The sequence below is a fragment of the Oncorhynchus keta genome, chromosome 13 (assembly GCF_023373465.1).
Source record: "Oncorhynchus keta strain PuntledgeMale-10-30-2019 chromosome 13, Oket_V2, whole genome shotgun sequence".
NCBI lineage: Eukaryota > Metazoa > Chordata > Actinopteri > Salmoniformes > Salmonidae > Oncorhynchus > Oncorhynchus keta.
The window spans coordinates 34,560,021-34,577,796 of NC_068433.1; the positions used below are offsets into that span (position 1 = coordinate 34,560,021).

Genomic DNA, 17,776 nt, shown 5'->3' on the forward strand with positions numbered 1-17,776 from the left:
CTATTTGAAATGTTACTGTGCGCTTGCACACAAGTGTGTTTGAGAGAGGAATATGTCAGCCTCAGTGACATAAGATGTCATGTTACCAAATACCTGTGATATTGTCATAAGTCCTGAAGTTCATCTCAATGTGGTCCCACTGTAAAACCATACAACTCTCTGTGTTGGGTGCAGCGATGGCCACATAGACGTCATTTTTATAAGAGAATGTGTCCACAGACAGAGACTCTGATGGCACCGACTGATGGTGGATAAAATCTGTGGAGAGTGAGCAATCTTAGCATTAGTATGATTTGTAATAAAACATGTTGTGTCGTGTAAACGAATCTTGAACTAAAGTTTCACGTAATTGGTTAGCTGCTCAATTAAGTTCTGGGTCCACACGTGTTAAGATATGAAGAGATGCTAGTATGAGAAGTGGAACTGGAACGAGGAGCTACACCCTCTCTCTTTGCACGTTACTGGCTGAATGTCCCTTCCCCTTCTGAAATTTGAAAGATGCTAACACCTGCAAAATTGTGATTTATCCAAATAACCAGTGATGAAAAACCCAAACACTGGATCAACTGTTGCTGATGAATTTGTTTTGTAGGTCGCCGCTCATTTTGAAGTCACACAAACGACTGACAGATTCAGACAATGTCCTGTATGTAGTGATCGATAGAGCAGCTATATTAAATTCAGTCGTCAGGCAACAATAAAAGTAAATTGCACATAAATTCAAAACTGTAATGTTTGACTTCAGTCTTGTCAGGTAAACTGTTGTCATCAGTTGTTTTGAGAATTTCCTCATAACCTGCAAAGTGCTACTATGGTTATGCATAATATGCTTCTCATAGTTTATGGAAACTCTTATAAATTATATTATCATTGTAATGAGTTTATGTTAAGTAGGCCTTATGATGGAGGGCTCAAATAAGACCATGGCAATTAGCAGTGGTGTAAAGTACTTAAGTAATACTTTAAAGTATTTTTACTTCAGTAGTTTTTTGTGGTATCTGTACTTTATCATTTATATTTTAACAACTTTTACTTCACTACATTCCTAAAGAAAGGTATGTACTTTTTAATCCATACATTTTCCCTGACACCCAAAAGTACACGTTACATTTTCAATGCTTAGCGGGACAGGAAAACGGTCCTTTTCAATGCTTAGTGGGACAGGAAAATGGTCCAATTCAACACACTTATCAAAAGAACATCTTGGTCATCCCTACTGCCTCTCATCTGGCGGATTCATTAAACACACGTGTTGGAATATGCCCCTGCCTATCTGTAAATAAAAAATGTAATTAAAATGGTGCCGTTCGGTTTGCTTAATATAAGACATTTTCTCTTACTTTTTCTCAAGTATGACAATTGGATACTTTTTCTACCACTGCAATTAGTCAGCTCCCTCACCAGTGGAGATGCATTCATTGTGCAAGCTGGCCATGTCGTTCAGTCGCTTGTCCTTCATGTCCTTGGGTCCGGCACAAATTACATCGGAAACCGTGGCATTGGTGCTCTTCAGCCACATCATCAGCCACTTCGCACGGCAGTCACACTCAAAGGCATTTCCTCGCAGGTCACTTTGCAAGGACAGACAACCAGATATCAGTCACAGCATAACCATACCCTAGCCCAGCAGTTTACAGATTTTCTAAACTCCAATTCTGTCAATGAAACCTATCAGTCGCCACAGCACTGAACCCGCACTTATAAAATATACAAATGAGCATCTCTCTCTATACTCATGCGTCTCCCTCTAAGTGCAGTATGTGATACTATTGACCATCATATTCTTCTTCAAATGTAGGTCTTCGAGGTCGGGTGCTCTCTTGCTTCCGCTCTTACTTGTTCGACAGACTCCAATTCGTTCTATTAGATGATGACTCCACCCCCTTAACTAGTGTAAAATTTGGCGTCACTAAAGGGTCTGTTATTGTTTTCATTGTATGATTGATTATTTGATTGATTTTACAGTAATGTCATGCATCTTCCTGATTCCCAGCCCACATGGGCTTATAAAACACTTTATTGGCTGTATCCAATTAAAATGATGATAATTATATATGCACATACAGTACCAGTCAAAAGTTTGGACATACCTACTCATTCCAGGGTTTTTCTTTATTTTGACTATTTTCTACATTGTAGAATAATATAGTGAAGACATCAAAACTATGAAATAACACATATGGAATCAGGTAGTTCCCAAAGAAAGTGTTAAACAAATAAAAATATATTTGAGATTCTTCAAAGTAGCCAACCTTTGACTCGATGACAGCTTTGCACACTCCTGGCATTCTCTCAACCAGCTTCATGAGGTAGTCACCTGTAATGCATTTCAATTAACAGGTGTGTTTTGTTAATTTGTGGAATTTCTTTCCTCAATGTGTTTGAGATAATCAGTTGTGTTATGACAAGGTAGGGGAGGTATACAGAAGATAGGCCTATTTGGTAAAAGACCAAGTCCATATTACGGCAAGAACAGCTCAAATGAGCAAAGAGAAACGACAGTCCATCATTACTTTAAGACATGAAGGTCAGTCAATCTGGAAAATGTCAAGAACTTTTAATGTTTCTTCAAGTGTAGTGGCAAAAACCATCATCGCGCTATGATGAAACTGGCTCTCATGTGGACCGCAACAGGAAAGGAAGACCCAGAGTTACAGAGGAAAAGTTCATTAGAGTTACCAGCCTCAGAAATTGCAGCCCAAATAAATGTTTCAGAGTTCAAGTAAAAGACAAATCTCAACATCAACTGTTCAGAGGAGACTGGGTGAATCGGGCCTTCATGGTCAAATTGCTGCAAAGAAACCACTACTAAAGGACACCAATAATAAGTAGAGACTTGCTTGGGCCAAGAAACACAAGCAATGGACATGAGACCACTGGAAATCTGTCCTTTGGTCTGATGAGTGTACAAAGAGGTGTACATCATGGCGCTAAATTTGAGATTTTTGGTTCCGTGTCTTTGTGAGACGCAGAGTAGGTGAACAGATGATCGCTGCGTGTGTGGTTCCCACCATGAAGCATGGAGGAGGAGGTGTGACGATAGGGGGGTGATTTGCTGGTTACACTGTTGATGATTGATTTATTTAGAAATCAAGGCACACTTAATGAGCATGGCTACCACAGCATTCTGCAGCGATATGCCATCCCATATGGTTTGGCTTAGTGGGACTATCATTTGTTTTTTAACAGCATAATGACCCAGCACACTTCCAGGCTGTGTAAGGGCTATTTGACAAGGAAGGAGAGTGATGGAGTCCTGCATCAGATGAACTGGCCTCCACAATCACCTGACCTCAATCCAGTTAAGATGGTTTGGGATGAGTTGTACCGCAGAGTGAAGGAAAAGCAGCCAATAAGTGCTCATCATATGTGGGAACCCTTCAAGACTGTTGGAAAAGCATTCCAGGTGAAGCTGGTTGAGATGATGCCAAGAGTGTGCAAAGCTGTCATAGAGGCAAAGGGTGGCTACTTTGAAGAATCTAAAATCTAAAATATATTTTGATTTGTTTAACCCTTTTTTTTGTTACTCCATAATTTCATAGCTTTGATGTCTTCACTATTATTCTGCAATTGAGAAAATAGTACAAATAAAGAAAAACCCTTGGTGAGTCCAAACTTCTGACTGGTAATGTATATAAAAACATAGAGTTGAAGTCAGAAATTTACAAACACCTTAGCCAAGTACATGTAAACTCCGTTTTTCATGATTCCTGACATTTAATCCTAGTAAAAATTCCCTGTTTTAGGTCAGTTAGGTCACCACTTTATTAAGCTTTTATTTCTTTCATCACATTCCCAGTGGGTCAGAAGTTGACATGCACTCAATTAGTATTTGGTAGCATTGCCTTAAAATTGTTTAACTTGGGTCAAACATTTTGGGTAGCCTCCACAATCTTCCCACATTAAGTTGGGTGAATTTTGGCCCATTCCTCCTGACAGGGGTGGTGTAACTGAGTCAGGTTTGTAAGTCCTCCTTGCTCGCACATACTTTTTCAGTTCTGCCCACAAATGTTAGATAGGATTGAGGTCAGGGCTTATAGTGACGGCCTCTCCAATACCTTGACTTTGTTGTCCTTAAGCCATTATGCCACAACATTGGAAGTATGCTTGAGGTCATTGTCCATTTGGAAAACCCATTTGAGACCAATGTCTTGAGATGTTGCTTCAATATATCCACATATTTTTTTCTCATGATGCCATCTATTTTGTGATGTGCACCAGTCCCCTCTGCAGCAAAGCATCCCCACAACATGATGATGCCACCCCCGTGCTTCACGGTTGGGATGGTGTTCTTCAGCTTGCAAGCTTACCCATTTTTCCTCCAAACATAACGATGGTCATTATGTCCAAACAGTTTTTGTTTCATCAGACCAGAGGACATTTCTCCAAAAAGTATGATTTCTCCAAAAAGTACTACGCAGTTGCAAACCGTAGTCTGGCTTTTTTTATGGCGGTTTGGAGTAGTGGCTTCTACCTTGCTGAGCGGCCTTTCAGTTTATGTCAATATAGGACTCGTTTTATTGTGGATATAGATACTTCTGTACCTGTTTCCTCCAGCATCTTCACAATGTCCTTTGCTGTTGTTTTAAGTCGCTCTGGATAAGAGCGTCTGCTAAATGACTTAAATGGATGAAATGGAAATGGATGATTTGCACTTTTCCCACCAAAGTACATTCTTCTCTAGGAGACAGAACGCGTCTCCTTTCTGAGCAGGATGACGGCTACGTGGCCCCATGGTGTTTATACTTGCGTACTATTGTTTGTACAGATGAACGTGGTACCTTCAGGCTTTTGGAAATTTCTCTGAAGGATGTACCAGACTTGTGGAGATCTACAAAAATGATCTGAGGTCTTGGCTGATTTCTTTTGATTTTCCCATGATGTCAAGCAAAGAGACACTTTGAAGGTTTGAAGGTAGGCCTTGAAATACATCCACAGGTACACCTCCAATTGACTCAAATTATGTAAATTAGCCTATCAGAAGCTTCTAAAGCCATGACATAATTTTCTGGAATTTTCCAGGCTGTTTAAAGGCACAGTCAACTTAGTGTATGTAAACTTCTGACCCACTAGAATTGTGATACAATTAATTATAAGTGAAATAATCTGTCTGTAAACAATTGTTGGAAAAATTACTTGTGTCATGCACAAAATAGATGTCCTAACCGACTTGCCAAAACTATAGTTTGTGAACAAGAAATTTGTGGTGGTTGAAAAATGAGTTTTAATGACTCCAACCTAAGTGTATGTAAAGTTCCGACTTCAACTGTATCAGTTGATCATTTTTTTTTGTAGCTCAGGGTTAACTTGTGTTTGATCAGGATGACATTGCATCGTAACTTGTTTCTAAATATGTGTTGTAGATCAGCTTCCTAACAATGTAATTGAGTTCCTTTTGTCCAAGGGTAATTGTGTGTTTTATCCCAGTTGAAACTCCCTTTTTGTTACTCTGTCCTCATGCATATCGATAAAACAGTTCCATAACCTAATACTTTCACCCCTCTGTCCTTTTTCGTTGGGCTCCCATCCCATGTCTCCTTGAATAGCAAGGCTTATGCACTCCAAGGAAGCATCTTATGGCTCTGTTTTGAATTGAGTTAGTTCTTTTGGTTTCTTTACAACCCCAGATTTCAGAAGCATAGTTCAATATAGTACACACATATGAATTATAGACTTGTGAATATGTACAATAGCCAAGGTCTTTACAGATTTCCAATTTACTACCAATGGACCCCAACGCTCTACCTGCAGAATCAGATATGGACTTTATACACCTCTCAAAGGTCATGTATTCATCAAAAAGGAAACCAATGTATTTATATGAGCAAGTGTACTTTACACATATTGCTCCTTAAGAAAAGTAATGATTACTTCTTATTGTACACTTTTTCCTGAAGTGCATTATATGGGTTTTATCTTGGTTGATCACTATCTCCACTTCGTACACCAGAGATTGACATACATTGCAAATCATGCTCAGTCTCTGCAAGGACAATATAATCTGCATACAGTAGTGTCCCGAGTCGTGTCATTTAGTTTAACTCCTAAATGTTCATGTTTGATTTGATGGGCCAAGTTGTTAACAAAATGGGCAAATAACGTTGGGGAGAGCACCTCACCTTGTTTGAGCCCAAACAGAGTGGGAAACCATCTAGTCCTCTGTTCATTTACCTGTAAAGAGGCAACTGGGCATCTACACAGGGCTTTAATTGCACCATAGAATCTTCCATCAATTCCCATTTTTGTCTAAAAGCAAGGTTTCTATTAACCAAATCAAAAGCCTTCTGAAAATCAATAAAACAGGCAAAAATTGGTTCTCTCTCTATCATTCGGATTACTTTAGAGACAGTATACTGTATACACAGAGCATACCAAACATTAGGAATAGCTTCCTAATATTGAGTTGCGTTAATTGAGTTAATGTTTGTATACTCAGTGTACATGTACGTGGTCTATACAGGCTCTGACTTTCCTAAAGCCATTCTATTCATCAGCAAGCTGACCAGACAGTTCTGGTTAGTGAGAGAGCCTTTTATTTAGAATGAAGGAATACAATTTATATACAGTACTAATTTGAGTAATCCCTCTGTAGTTCAATGGGATTTTAGGGGCATTTTTTGAGGATTTTGGAATAAGGCTTGATTGTAGATTTGTACGATACAGATGGAATAATGCCGTTCTCAAAACAAACCTAGAGTAAGAATGGCATTCAAATAGTGGTTAGGGGTGTAAGAATCCTTCTTCATTTCCACCTCCAACTCATCCTTACAAGAACATGTTTCTTTCAAGAACTCATCAAATTAAACTCATTGTAAGTGTTACCTTTAGGAGAAACACAAAATTACTTTCAATGTTATGCTAATGAACATTTTTCCAATTGTGATTTTGATGGTTTGTATTACATTATAGATCAGATTACATGTTTAAAATTGTCATTAGTAATGTAATCCATTGGATTACTCAAAATAATGAATTTTAGATGACTTTCCCTGCATGAATATTAGAATAGGTTAAATTAACCAGAGAAATTAGCAATTCAGTATGTATAATACAGCTGCAACACATGCAAGGTTTGCCATTGCTGTTCATTTGCAGACAGTCTGGGAGCTGTGCTCAGCATTAAAGAAAACATTTAAAAGACAAGTTCATCTTTTTTTCAACCAAATGATTATTTCTTATGTAAATGACACGTTATAGAAGAGTGCGCATGCGCTGGCTAGCCAGAAAAGCATTGCTCGAGTCAAACACAATGGAATATAACGTTGCCAAAAAAGTTTGGAATGACACAATTGTATATGTACAACATCTAAAGACCTGCTTCACTATACAGAGTGTAAAAATACATATTTTATTCCTAACCTGGAATTGCAGAACAAGTTTCTCAAAACAGTTTCTCATAACAAACTAAAATCGGCAAAAAAGTGTCTGAACTCTTCTATAACATACCATTTACATAAAAAAATTGAGATTTGGTTTAAAAAAAAATAAGAACTTCAAGTCTTTCTTTGAAAACTGCCTTTGTTGAAGTTATCCTGAAAGCAATCATACATGTTTTATACAGTTAAAGAAAGGATCACTACACATCGAATGCACATGCATAACAACTCACAGCTCTATCAATGAGTCCAGGTCGATGAAGGAATCCCTGGGTAACGCTTTTAATTTATTGTTTGCCAAAGACCTGAGGGAAAACAGCATTGTCAGATTCATTCTGCAGATATTCCTGTCAATTAATCATCATGGAAATACAGAGGGCCAAAGGGAAAGATTTTCCAGAAAAAAATATACCCAAAAATGGTAAAATATTTTTTCACATACAATATTGTATGTTCATAAATTATTTGTTAAAAAAATTCAGTAGTAGTCTGTGTTTTCACACACTTCAACATTACCAGGCAGACTAAAATTCCATCCCACCAAAACAGGCTGAAATTTCAGGTGGTCTTTTCAAACAGCTCTTACACTAAAATGGCATTGTCATAATTTTCTAAATTTCACAGTATTATTCCAACCTCATAGTGTGGAAATATATATGAAACACAGGGAAATCATGTTTTTGACAGCACTAGATCATTAAATGTGGTGATATGGATAGAAAATAACAGCACCAGTATTAGCCAAAATGGCCAACCTACTTGCATTTGACAATAGCACTGCCTTGTGACAAGCTAAAAGTAGAGCCCTTAGCCTTCAATTGACATTAATACATCACTACTACCAAATGCAAGTGGAAAATAAGTGGGAAACCATTAGGTTGCATTTCCGGGAGAATATCATTGTAGCTCTGGTAAGCCCTTGTAGACCTGGTAATACCTTGGTAAGAAGACATTGTGGGCTAAAATACTACTGCATTATCCCCAAACATACATTTTCTTCACTGGAATTAAAGGAGAAGTTCAGGATTCAACAACTTGAAGTTAGATGGTTCCTCGCCCTTATTAAAGTAGTCTATGGGCCAGAAGATACTATAATCCATAGTTCAGTTTTCTTTAAACAACCACTATAAACGTCAGCTAATTTTAGCCACCGCTAGCTAACAATCAATGGAAGTGATTGTAAATGGCCTAATCACTTTTAAAGCTGCATTATGTAGAAATTTCTCTGCCATTAACTGGTTGCTAAAATTCTAAAATGTTCACCTAATTTTAGTTTTTGTGACAAAACAAGCAATGTATTTTGTAGAGAATCATTGTACCAACTATACCGTTGTGAAATATATTTTCAATAACCAACAATATTGCAGAATCTGGTGAACAAAAAGAAACAAAAACAAATCTTAAGGAGGAAATAGAACACATACTGTATAACAACACAGAATAACACACACACTTATCATACTTACCTTCAATTAGAATGACAGATCTATAATTCAAATTTCTATCTGAATTCGGTCAGGTCACGTAATGTCAAACCACAAGTAGTTGATTTCAGTTGATTTGGCCATGATTTTTTTGTGGTTGTTGATTGCTCCTATCACTTCCATTGCTTGTTAGCTGGTGGTGGGTAAAGTTAGCTGAAATTCATAGTCTTGGCCCATAGATTACTTTGAAAGTGTGGAACCATCGAACATCAAGTTGTTAAATCTAACTTCCTCTAATGACAATGATGATTATTTGAACTTACAGGTGAGTCAGGTCCCTGAGTCCTCTGAAGGAATATTTGGAGACCGTCTCTATCTTATTACTCTCAATGAACCTAAAGAACAAAGGTTATACAGCACTTCAAAAGAGAAAATGGATTGTGTGATCACATGGGGCTAGTGTATCGTAGAATTAATCCTGACTATAATAAAAGGGATACAGTTACTCAGTATCTCATTTCTTGAACAACAAAATTAGCTTCAGTATATCATTATTTTAAAGATGAGTGAATGAAGGGAAAGCACTTACAGGTACTCCAGGTGTGGAAGGCCAGAAAATGCATCGTCCCTTATTGTCATCACTGAATTTGAATTAAGAAGTCTATGATAAAAATATATAAACAGTTAGTTACTTTGAACACAAGTGCAAATATAGAAAGACATTGTAGTTTAAAAAGTAAATGTATAATTATGATTTATTCTAATTCATTATATCATAACATTTAATGTCACACGTCATTGACAAACATTCACATGTAGAATCACTGATATTTTAACATGATATATACTATACAACTAAAAGGTTAAGTTCAGTTCTAAGAATAGCAACCAATAATTAAGTCAAAATTGTATCCTCAAATGATGGTCATCTCACTATAGTGATATCATAGTGTTACCCAGCGTGGGGATGTTTAGGTTTGAGGATAAATCTACCTCTGTCCTCCAGTATATCACTGACAATACAGTATCTCCATGTTCCCTTTTTGTGACCTTGTAATCTGAGATGAGCTCAAAAGTACAGTTTTCCTATGATAAGCCTTTTTATAAACATGAGGGTCAAAATCAATGTCATGCTTGCACTAAAATGTAAATTGCTGATGGACAACTGTACCTTACACTGGAACAAGGCATCTATCCTTAAAATTGCCTACTGATTACAGTCTGGTAGTGTGTCCATTTATGTATTCCTCACTTTCATAATAAGGATATACCCTGCTAACAATAATGAGCCGTTAGTTTGTCCCCCGGGACGTCATAAAATGGTCACCCGAAGTCAGCAGGACATTCTGTAATTGTACCCAAGAGGTTTTGTCTAGTTCCCTGGGACATCCCCAAGGACATTCTTGGGATGTTATGTTATGGTCCCCTGGAGGTTTTGTATTTAACACAATTTGATATACATTGTGTAAGTTTATTCATACAGTAATTATTATTGAACACGTCCTCACCTGGGATTTGAACTCACAACCTCTAGGTTCACGACATTCCAATTTTCTGCTATGCCACAATGTCTGTACCAATGACTGATTACACCTGTAGGTAATGTTCCCTCTGAGTGCCGCACAGAAGAAATATCAGCCCGGCCAGAGAAGCATGAGATTCAACTTCACTCAACTCTTTAGTTTTCCCCTTTAGTTAACACTATCAATGTTTAGCTCTACTGTGTGAATTGTGCTCGAATCAACGCAATATAAAATAAAATAACATTTTATTAGTCACATGCTCCGCATACAACAACCTTACAGTGAAATGCTTACTTACGAGTCCCAAACCAACAGTGCTGTTTAAAAAAAAATAGAGATAGGAATAAGAGATAAAAGTAATAAGTAATTAAATAGCAGCAGTAAAAAATAACAATATATACAAGGGGGTGCCAGGACAGAGTCAATGTGTGGGGGCACCGGTTAGTTGAGGTACTATGTACATGTACATACAACGGTATATAGGTAGAGTTATGCATAGATGACAACAGAGAGTGGCAGTGCTGTGGAAAGGGGGAGGAGGGGCAATGCAAATAGTCTGGGTAGCCATTTGACTAGATGTTCAGGAGCCGTATGGCTTGGGGGTAGAAGCTGTTTATAGAAGCCTCTTGGACCTAGACTTGGTGGCAAGCGGTAGCTTGTGGTAGCAGAGAGAAGTCTATGACTCGGGTGGCTGGAGTATTTGACCATTTTTAGGGCCTTCCTCTGACACCACCTGGTATAGAGGTCCTGGATGGCAGGAAGCTTGGCCCCAGTGATGTACTGGGCCATTCACACTACCCTCTGTTGTGCCTTGCAGTCAGAGGCCAAGCATTTGCCATACCAGGCAGTGATGCAACCAGGATGCTCTAGATGGTGCAGCTGGAGAACCTTTTGAGGATCTGAGGACCCATGCCAAATCTTTTCAGTCTCCTTAGGGGGAATAGGTTTTGTCGTGCCCGCTTCATGACTGTCTTGGTGTGCTTGGACCATGTTAATTTGTTGGTGATGTGGACACCAAGGATCGTGAAGCTCTCAACCTGCTCCACTGCAGCCCTGTCGATGAGAATGGGGGCATGCTCTGTCCTCTTTTTCCTGTAGTCCACAATCATGTCCTTTGTCTTGATCACGTTGAGGGAGAGGTTGTTGTCCTGGCACCACCCGGCCAGATTTTCTGACCTCCTCCCTATAGGCTGTCTCGTTGTTGTCGGCAAACTTAATGATGGTGTTGGAGTCGTGCCTGGCTGTGCAGTCATGAATGAACAGAGAGTACAGCAGGGGGCTGAGCATACACACCTGAAGGGCTCCTGTGTTGAGGATCAGCGTGGCGGATGTGTCGTTACCTGCCCTTACCGCCTGGGGGCGGCCCGTCAGGAAGTCCAGGATCCAGTTGCAGAGGGATGTGTTTAGTCCCAGTGTCCATAACTTATTGATGAGCTTTGAAGGCACTATGGTGTTGAACCATGAGCTGTAGTCAATGAATAGCATTCTCACATAAGTGTTCATTCTATCCAGGTGGGAAAGGACAGTATGGAGTGCAATAGAGATTGCATCATCTGTGGATCTTTTGGGGCGGTATGCAAATTGGGGTGGGTCTAGGGTTTTTGGGATGATGGTGTTGATGTGAGACATGACCAGCCTTTCAAAGCACTTCATGGCTACAGATGTGAGTGCTACAGGTCAGTAGTCATTTAGGTAGGTTACCTTAGTGTTCTTGGGCACAGGCACTATGGTAGTCTGCTTCTGCTTAAAACAGACTCGGACAGGGAAAGGTTGAACATTTCAGTGAAGACACTTACTACTTGGTTAGCGCATGCTCGCATTACATGTCCTGGTAATCCGTTTGGCCCTACGGCCTTGTGAATGTTGACCTGTCTAAAGGTCTTACTCACATCGGCTGCGGAGAGCTTGATTACACAGTCCTCAGGTACAGCTGGTGCTCTCATGCATGTTTCAGTATTATTTGCCTCGAAGCGAGCATAGAAGTAGTTTAGTTCGTCTGGTAGGCTCGTGTCACTGGGTAGGTCTCGGCTGTGCTTCCCTTTGTAGTCTGTAATGGTTTGCAAGCCCTGCCACTTCCGTCAAGTGTCAGAGCTGGTGTAGTTTGACTCGATCTTAGTCCTGAATTGACGCTTTGCCTGTTTGATGGTTAGTAAACTTCCGACTTCAACTGTAAGTTTTCAGACCATTTGCTATGAGACTTGAAATTGAGCTCACATCAATACTTGATGTTTCTACAACTTTATTGGAGTCCACCTGTGGTAAATTCAATTGATTGGACATTATTTGGAAAGGCACACTCCTGTCTATATAAGGCACCACAGTTGACAGTGCATGTCAGAGCAAAAACCAAGCCATGAGGTTGAAAGAATTGTCCGTAGAGCTCTGAGACAGGATTGTGTCAAGGTACATATCTGGGGAAGGGTAAGAAAACATTTCTGCAGCATTGAAGGTCCCCAAGAACACAGTGTCCTCCATCATTATTAAATGGAAGAAGTTTGGAACCACCAAGACTCTTCCTAGAACTGCCAAAATGAGCAATCGGTGGAGAAGGGCTTTGGTCCGAGAGAAAACAAAGAACCTGATGGTCACTCTTACAGAGTTCCTCTGTGGAGATGGGGGAATCTTCCAGAAGGACAACCATCTCTGCAGCACTCCACCAAATAGGCCCTTACGGTAGAGTGGCTAGATGGAAGCCACTCCTCAGTAAAGGGCACATTAAAGCCCTTTTAGAGTTTGCCAAAAGGCACCTTTAGGACTCTCAGACCACGAGAAACAAGATTCTCTGGTCTGATGAAACCAAGATTGATCTCTTTGGCCTGAATGCTAAGCGTCACATCTGAAGGAAACCAGGCATTATTCATCACCTGGCCAATACCATCCCTATGGCGAAGCATGATGGTGGCAGCATCATGCTGTGGGGATGTTTTTCAACGGCAGGGACTGGGACAATAGTCAGGATCAAGGGAAAGATGAACTGAGCAAAGTACAGAGAAATCCTTGATGAAAACCTGCTCCAAGGCTCTCAGAACCTCAGAATGGGGGCAAAGGTTCACCTTCCAACAGGACAATGATCCTAAGCACACAGCCAAGACAACGCAGGTTTTGGCTTCGGGACAAGTCTCTGAAGGTCCTTGAGTGGCCCAGCCAGAGCCTGAACTTAAACCTGATCAACATCTCTGGAGAGACCTGAAAATAGCTGTGCAGCTACGCCCCCCATCCCACTTCAAATCAAATGCAGATGTTAATGCGAGTGCAGCGAAATACAATTTCACATCAACTACCTTATACACACCAGTGTAAAGGAATGAATAAGAATATGTACATAAAATATATATGGATGAGCGATGGCATAGGCAAGATGCAGTAGATGGTATAGAGTACAGTATATACATATGAGATGAGCAGTGTAGGATATGTAAGCATTATATAAAGTGACATAGTTTAAAGTGACTAGTGATACATGTATTGCATCCAATTTTTAATTATTAAAGTGGCTGGAGATAGAGTCAGTATGTTGGCAGCAGCCACTCAATGTAGGTGATGGCTGTTTAACAGTGTGATGGCCTTGAGATAGAAGCTGTTTTTCAGTCTCTTGGTCCCAGCTTTGATGCACCTGTACTGACCTTGCCTTCTGGATGCTAACGGGGTGAACAGGCAGTGGCTCGGGTGGTTGTTGTCCTTGATGATCTTTTTGGCCTTCCTGTGATATCAGGTGGTGTAGGTGTCCTGGAGAGCAGGTAGTTTGCCCCCGGTGATGCGTTGTGCAGACCTCACTACCCTCTGGAGAGCCTTACAGTTGTGGGCGGAGCAGTTGCCGTACCAGGCAACTGCTCCGCCGTACCAGGCTCTCGATTGTGCATCTGTAAAGGTTTGTGAGTGATTTTGGCGACAAGCCTCCTGAGGTTGAAGAGGCGCTGTTGCGCCTTCTTCACCACGCTGTCTGTGTGGGTGGACCATTCCAGTTTGTCCGTGATGTGTACGCGGAGGAAGTTAAAAGGTTCCACTTTCTCCACTACTGTCCTGTCGATGTGGATAGGGGGGTGTTCCCTCTGCTGAGCTTGAGAGGATCTGCAGAGAAGAGTGGGAGAAATTCCCCAAATACAGGTGTGCCAAGTGTATCGTCAAACCCAAGAAAACTCAAAGCTGTAATTGCTGCCAAAGGTGCTTTGAAAAAGTACTGAGTAAAGAGTCTGAATACTTATGTAAATGCGTTATTATTATTATTTTTTATTTATAAACTTCAAAAAAACGTTTTTTGCTTTGTCATTATGGTGTATATTATAGTATTATAGTGTGTGTTGATTGATGAAGAAAAAAAGTGTTTTAATCTATTTTAGGCTGTAACGTAACAAAATGTGGAAAAGGTGAAGCGGTCTGAATACTTTCCGAATGCACTGTATATGCAAATAGCCATTGCCTTATATGGATCTGTGCCATTCACTTTGAACAGGACTGTGTTTACAGCATGAACGGTCACTTGTAGATGCGCTTGTTTTGAGATCAAAGCAATTGTCACTTGTGCACGTGTTGACACTTGTGCACATTTGTTCATATTCTTTGCGAGTTAGTGATTCATTAGCACAGTTATAGCTAATTTCTAGGAGTGGTTGCTTCCTACAAGAGCACAAAATGTGTGCATTTCTAGATATTTTTGAAAAGCGAGTAAGGTAAAGAGCTTTTCTTTTTGTCTTAAAGGGGCAATGTTGTATTTTGAGACAGCCTTGAATAATCTAAGTAGCCAGAGTAGGCAGAGGGCAGCATAATTTGTCTGATTCTCTGTAATAATGGTATGGGAATAATAATTAACTGTATTTTGTAAAGTGGTTTCTTGCATCAAACACAACCTTTTCAGTCATCTTCTTGTCTGAAAGACAAGTGGATAAACAGGTTAATGTCAAGTACTGCATGTTTTTTTTCTAAAGTTTCATGGAATGTAGACTTACATTGAACACCACACATTTGCTGCTACTGTAGGTTGAATGATCTAACAGCTATTTTTATGTTAAAATTGTTTTTGACGGTAGGACACTCTGGCAGGCCTACATTATGATCAAATGGCCACAGTAGCCTCCTTGGCCACTGTTGAAATTGTAACTTAAAGAGGGTACAGTGCTCACAGTGAACGTGCTGGAAGTTGCACAGAATTTCCACAATGTTCAAGTTTGCACTCAGCAGAACTGGCATTTTCTCAATGCCCAAAAAATGTTGAGGGCACATTGCCTGTAGGCCTGTTCCTACACTTTTCACTTCAAATTAAATCTCAGCTCAGTTACAAATACACTCAACAGCCTCCCGAGTGGCGCAGCAGTCTAAGGCACTGCATCACAGTGTTGCGATGTCATTACAACCTGGGGTTCAATCCCACAACAGGCTGTGACCGGGAGTTCAACAAGGCGGTGCAAAATTTGCCCAGCGTTGTCCGGGTTAAGGCAAGGGTTTTGCCGGGGGGGGGGGCATTACTTGGCTCATCTCGCTCTAGCGACTCCTTGTGGCGGGACGGGCACCGAGCAGGCTGACTTTGGTAGTCAGTTGAACAGTGTTTCAGCCGACAAATTGTTGCTTCTGGGTTAAGCGAGCACATGTTTCGGAGGATTCATGACTTGACCTTCGCCTCTCACGAGCCCATTGGGGAGTTGCCGTGATGAGAGAAGATGGCAATTGGGGAGAACAAGGGGGTAAAAAAAATTAAAAATAACACTCAACAAAATCCATTATATTTATCATAGTGATTCAGGAGTAACATTAAAACAGAATAACATTAGGACAACTATACTAAAAAACCAACCTCAAATAAATGAAATTAATGAAAGAATAGTCAGATTAACTGATAATTAAAATAGCAGTGTAGATGGCACTATAGTTAATACATGTGTAGGGGACTTCTGACATTCTACAAACTGTGGCACAGAAGAAAGAAAAAGCATACTCCAAATCCAGAGGTTGTGAATTCAAAGCACAGGTGGGGTCATATTGGAAGGTCAGTACTAAATGATCATGTCAAATGCAATATCATTGTCATTGTTTAAAGAATTTACACTATTTTAGCTGAATAGCATACCACTTACCTTACCTCCGCAGCAACCAGTGATCCGGGTCAACAGCATCAATGTAACAGTATAACTTTAGACCGTCCCCTCGCCCATACCCGGGCACGAACCAGGGACCCTCTGCACACAACAGTCACCCTCAAAGCATCGTTACCCATCGCTCCACAAAAGCCACAGCCCTTGCAGAGCAAGGGGAACCACTACTTCAAGGTCAGATTTGGCAGTCCTATTATGTGTACTTGTGTGGCCTGTCACTTTGCGGCTGAGTTGTTGTTGCTCCTAGACGGTTCCACTTCACAATAACAGCACCCACAGTTGACTGGGGCAGCTCTAGCAGGGCAGAAATTTGGGCAATTCGACTGCCAATGTTTGTCTATGGAGATTGCATTGCTGTGTGCTCAATTTTATACACCTGTCAGCAACGGGTGTGGCTGAAATAGCCGAATCCACTAATTTCAAGGTGTGTCCACATACTTCTGTATATATAGTGTATCATGGTTTGGGACACCTAGGACAATTAGGGGAGCTTCAGGGGACCATGACACAACGTACCAAGAACGTCTTAAAAAATGTCTTCAGGGGTGTCCCTGGGACAAACCGGGAATTAAACAAAATGACACAACTTCCCAAGAAAGATCTAAAAATGTTCTCGGGGACATCCCCGGGACAAACCAGGAACTAGACAAAACCTACAGGGAACAAAGACACGTCCCAAGAAAAGTCCTAGAGAACGTTCCCTTGGAACCACCACACAATGTCTAAGGACTAGTAAAATGAACATCCTGAGAATGTCCTAAAAAGGTCCTGATATGGTCCATAGTGACATCCTAGGAACTTATAGGGGACTAGACAAAGGTCCCCCAGAGAACATTGCCTTTGGACCATCACACAACGTTCAAAACTCTTAAGGGACCTAATGGGAATGTCACCGAATGTGCTCAGGACATCCCCTGTTTGCTAGGTATGCTCATCATCAAATTCAGTACTGAGCACTCCACTAAGCCTACATTCTCTACATGCTCAAATAGACAAGTCAAATGTTAAGGTAATTAAAAAACACACAAAAACTATGTGAATATCAAGTCATATGTAAGGTTAGAATATGGTAAGAACAACATTCATGTCTTGGCTTTGGCTAAATAGATATGCGTCGTTCCATAAATAGAGTGCTTTTTGGGTAGTGTAATTCTGTCAAAAATAACTATTTTATGGTTAAAATAACAATTGTTTTTACCAAATGTTTATATTCTGTCATAAGTACTCATGTTCAACTTAATAAAAATCATGTTTTACCATCTCAAGATCAAGATCAAGTTAAGAAAAATGCCAATTAAAGTAACAGGGTTGACAATTTCATCTTAAAATCAACTATAACTCCCCTTGTGACAGGGGGAATGGAAACATGT

The 17,776-nt window shown here is 40.2% G+C and overlaps 1 protein-coding gene across 2 annotated transcripts in view; it reads right to left on the reverse strand.

Annotated features, from left to right (window-relative positions):
• Positions 1-17,776, reverse strand: part of lgi2a (leucine-rich repeat LGI family, member 2a) — a 34,263-nt gene that overhangs the window by 5,167 nt on the left and 11,320 nt on the right. For both annotated transcript variants that reach the window (XM_035784021.2, XM_035784020.2), the window contains 5 exons: positions 9,390-9,461; positions 9,124-9,195; positions 7,610-7,681; positions 1,402-1,571; positions 94-258 (listed from right to left, as the gene is read on the reverse strand). In XM_035784021.2, the coding sequence (XP_035639914.1) occupies positions 94-258; positions 1,402-1,571; positions 7,610-7,681; positions 9,124-9,195; positions 9,390-9,461 (551 nt within the window). The remainder of the gene's footprint in view (positions 1-93; positions 259-1,401; positions 1,572-7,609; positions 7,682-9,123; positions 9,196-9,389; positions 9,462-17,776) is intronic.